The following is a 4,357-nucleotide window of genomic DNA, read 5'->3' as shown; positions in this document are numbered from 1 at the left end:
GTGTTAGATATAGTTAGATATAGTGTTAGATATAGCTAGATATAGATATAGTTAGATATAGTGTTAGATATAGTTAGATATAGTGTTAGATATAGATATAGTTAGATATAGTGTTAGATATAGTTAGATAGATATAGTGTTAGATAGATATAGTTAGATAGATATAGATATAGTTAGATAGATATAGTTAGTCCTAAGGCCCACTTTTGGCTCATATCACTCTGTCTTTGTTTTTGATTTTTTTTAATATTTATTTATTTATTATGGACACACTATTCTGTTTGCATATATGTCTGTAGGCCAGAAGAGGATACCAGACCTCATTACAGATGGTTGTGAGCCACCATGTGGTTGCTGGGAATCGAACTCGGGTCCTTTGGAAGAGCATGCAATGCTCTTAACCACTGAGCCATCTCTCCAGCCCTGTTTTTGATTTTTGTTTTGTTTTTTTTTGTTTGTTTGGTTTTTTGGTACGTATGTGTTTTGTTTTTTCGAGACAGGGTTTTTCAGTGTAGCCCTGGCTGTTCTGGAACAACTCATTAGTAGACCATGCTGACCTTGAACTCACAGAGATCCACCAGCCTCTACCACCCAAGTGCTGGGATCAAGGTGTGCACCACCACCAGTTCTCTTACACTGCCTTTTAAAAACCAGTAACCAGCTGGTGGAGGTGGTGCACACCTTTCATCCCAGCACTCAGTGAGCTCGAGGCCAGCCTGGTCTACAGTGCAAGTTCCAGGACAGACAGGGAAAACCCTGTCTGGAAAAACAAAACAAAACTCAAACCAGTAACTAGGTGTCTGAGATGGCTCAGCAGTTAAAAGCACTGGCTGCTCTTCAGAGGACCCAGGTTCATCACCTACATGGCAGCTCATAACTGTCTGTGACTCCAGTTCCAAGGGCTGTGACATAGTCACATAGATATGCATGCAGGCAAAACACCAATGCACTTAAAAATAAGTTATTTTTTTAATTCTAGGGGGGAAAAAACTTAAAACAAAAATGTGAAAGAAAAAAAAAAGAAAGCTAGTCACTGGCCAGGCCAGAGTGAGGTTTAAAGGGACTAGAAAAGGGTGCCCATGGTGCTGCACACCTTAATCCCAGCTCTCAGGAGGCAGAGGCAGGTGGATCTCTGTGAGTTCAAAGCCAACCTGGCCTACATATTGAGTTCCAGATCACCCAGAGCTACATAGTGAGACCCTGTCTCAAAAAAAATAAAATAAAATGTGGCGAGGCCTGGGTGCAGAGCAGCGTGGTGAGTACTTCCTAGCATGTGCGAGACCTTCATTGTGGAAAACAATAGGAAAAGCACTCGGGGCTTTCATCGGTGCTGCAGCATCTCTCATGTGAGCAGTGGTGCTTACTACATCTTGGAGTGTTCAGTACGAGCCTGATGCTGTTGCTGTCCTACATGCCTTCTGCATACTTGCGTACCCTTGGTGGCCGTGCTGCAGGAAGGGTTGCTTGCTGTCCCTGCTGTAGACAGTATTTGCCCAGGATCTCACAGTGAGTGGAGGTTGCCAAGAATCTCTCATCATAGCTCCAGCTGTGAATGTTGCAGAGGTCAAACCATCTTCCTGTACAAACAGGGCTAGAGCAAGTGATCTTGGGCTCACTGTGGAACATAGGTAGGGTGACTGAACCATGCATCTAGCATGTCCTCCCACTGTGCACGTCTCCGTGGCTCTTGTAGAAGGCATTTCTGAATACCTCAACCAGGACACAGCATGAGGCACACTAGAGCTTTGTGATGTGAGCTGCCTAACTGGTCACTTAACGGGGCGGATGTCAGTGCTAGTACAAAGCAAGTACCCCCATAATGCAGTATCCCCCATTTTAGGCCCTGAAGCCCCTTTTGCTTTAGGGACATGAGGACTGAACGACAGACCCATTTCTTCTGTTTTTATGCGAGTAGCAGCTTGAGCCCTGTTGAAGGAGGGCAGACATGTGGGTCCAGGGCAGAAGGTGGCATGGCCATGGCCCTGGGCTCCCCGAGCTCCCGGCTGCCTCTCCGCCACCTGCTGATGCTGGGCAAGCGAAGAGACTGCTGTCAGCCCGATAATGGGCCTTCTCCATCACCCTCCTCATTTCTGTAACCGTCCTTATAACAGCAACACTGAACTGACTTTAAAGCTGACGCTGTTTTAAAGCTGCTATCCTTCCATCCTGCTGAAGAAAACAGTGCCTTGTTAGACTCTTTAGTGTCATCTTCATGAGTGTCTTCATTCTTTCACATCTGTGGTTAGATGCCGCCTGTCCTCCCCACTCAGGCTGCCCTCACTTTTCCTTACTGCAGATTACCAGCTGTCCAGTGCAGAGCTGTCCTCCTTACCAGCTTTCAGCTCACCTGCCGGACTGGCACTAGGCAATGTCACCGCCTGGCAACAGCCCCAGCAGCCTCAGCAAGCACAGCCGCCACAGTCACAACCACATCCGCAGCCACAGCAGCCACAGCAGCCACCTCAGCAACAGCCCCACTTGGTCCCTGTATCGCTCAGCAACCTCATGTGAGTCTGTGGGAGGTTTACTGTGGGAATGGTGGGGGTGAGGGACAGAAGTCTCTGTGGAGTTGTCCATGTGCAGTAAGTGAGCTCTTCCTCCTATCCAGCAGGGCTGAGGGTGCGGGCTTTAGACAATGATGTAGACAGAATGGAGCTAACACTCATTTCTCTTCTTCCCCTTTGCCTCGTGTCATGTCTCCCTCTTCTCCCAACTCCCCACTCTCATTGTTTGGTCTTACCCTTTGTCTGGTGACTTCCCGCTTTTTTTGTTACTGCCTCTTGTGTTTCTGGTCCCTGAACTCCAGCCCAGGCAGCCCCTTGCCCCATGTGGGTGCTGCTCTCACGGTCACCACCCACCCGCACATCAGCATCAAGTCAGAACCAGTGTCCCCAAGCCGTGAGCGCAGCCCTGCACCTCCTCCACCAGCTGTGTTCCCAGCTGCCCGCCCTGATCCTGGTGAAGGTCTCAGCAGCCCAGCTGGAGGATCCTATGAGACCGGGGACCGGGATGATGGACGGGGGGACTTTGGGCCCACACTAGGCCTGCTGCGCCCAGCCCCAGAGCCTGAGGCTGATGGCTCAGCTGTGAAGAGGATGCGGCTGGATACTTGGGTACTGTAATATTGCCCTTCTGTGTGCCGGTGTCTGCATCACCCAGGGACTGTCCCACAGGCACTCAGCCCGCTTTCTTTCCCACCTGAGAGGCCTTGTGGCCAGCATTCCTTTTGGGTCAGTACTCACAGCCCTCGACTCCTTCCATGCAGTATTGTGCCCTGCTCAGTGACCTCCAGCTGGCCTTGCCCTAAAGTTTTACCCCTTGGGAGAGGGTTGGGTGCATCCTGTAGGCCAAGCTGCCCCTCACACCACCTTCTCCGTCTCCTCTCTTCACAGACATTAAAGTGACGGCTCCCACTCCCTCCTCTCAGCCTCCCTGATGAAGAGTTGACAATCTCACCGCCTACCCCTCCCTGTCCTGGGCTCCTCCCGCTCGACCCCCACTTCCTTTCTTCTGCTCCATGTCCTGTTGATGGTTACATTTGTGTATAATTATATTATTATTATTATTATTATTATTATATTTTTAAATTCGAATTCTCGCTTTAGAGAGAGGGTTGCTCTTGCCCCTTTCTTGGCCCCACCATTTTCACTGGTGGGGGGACTCTCTTTATTGCGGGAAAGGGGGGGGACACTTTGCACGTTGTACACATATGCTGCAGGAGGGGGGGGTCGGTAGGCCTTGGAGAAGGACAGGTGCCGAGCCCTGCATGTGGAGCCCTCCCATCTCATTCCCAGATAGACGTAAAGAACCAAAAACTACCCAACAACAAAAACCCCAGAGCTGGCTTGATGTTGGGTTTGCGTCTCAGGGACAGGAAGGGACAGAGACTGCTTCGGGCTGTTCATGGCTAATACCCATCTTGGTCCCTCCAGCTTCCTGCGTATACACCACACTCACTGGTCCTGTGTGATACACCCCAAGATCTGGGTTCTAGGAAGGCTGCCTGGGAATCTGAGGCCAGGGCAGGGACTTGAGGTGGGAACCTCTTTGGAAGTAACATTGGAGAGACAGCTGTAGAAAGGGCTGATGAGGGCAGAAGGACTGGGTGTGGCGAATCGGGACCCTACCCCTGGCTTTTCCTTTAAGATGTACAGTGCAATAGCTCCCCATCCTTCAGCCTACCCCAGCCCTAGAAAGCTGGCCATGTACTGGAAGAGTTGGGGAGAGGACCTTCAGTGGAGTAGCTCCAGATTGGACCAGGGTCATCCTTTGGTTCCTTGGGGCACTGAGGGCAGGAGGCCTGTCAGGGGCAGGCATGGGGAGGGTACCTCTGCTATGGGCACCACACCCAGAAGAG

The 4,357-nt window shown here is 50.5% G+C and overlaps 1 protein-coding gene across 6 annotated transcripts in view; it reads left to right on the top strand.

Annotated features, from left to right (window-relative positions):
* Mef2d (myocyte enhancer factor 2D) overlaps positions 1–3,564 on the top strand; it is a 26,491-nt gene extending 22,927 nt beyond the window's left edge. For all 6 annotated transcript variants that reach the window (XM_026784216.1, XM_005356890.2, XM_005356889.2 and 3 more), the window contains 3 exons: positions 2,297–2,507; positions 2,807–3,113; positions 3,393–3,564. In XM_026784216.1, coding sequence (XP_026640017.1) covers positions 2,297–2,507; positions 2,807–3,113; positions 3,393–3,404 — 530 coding nt within the window. In that variant the 3' untranslated portion in view covers positions 3,405–3,564. The remainder of the gene's footprint in view (positions 1–2,296; positions 2,508–2,806; positions 3,114–3,392) is intronic.
* The last annotated feature ends 793 nt before the right edge of the window (positions 3,565–4,357 follow it).

Source organism: Microtus ochrogaster, chromosome 21 (genome assembly GCF_000317375.1).
Source record: "Microtus ochrogaster isolate Prairie Vole_2 chromosome 21, MicOch1.0, whole genome shotgun sequence".
Taxonomy (NCBI): domain Eukaryota; kingdom Metazoa; phylum Chordata; class Mammalia; order Rodentia; family Cricetidae; genus Microtus; species Microtus ochrogaster.
Note: the sequence above shows the minus strand (reverse complement) of the source record. Positions and strands in the feature narration are given on the sequence as shown.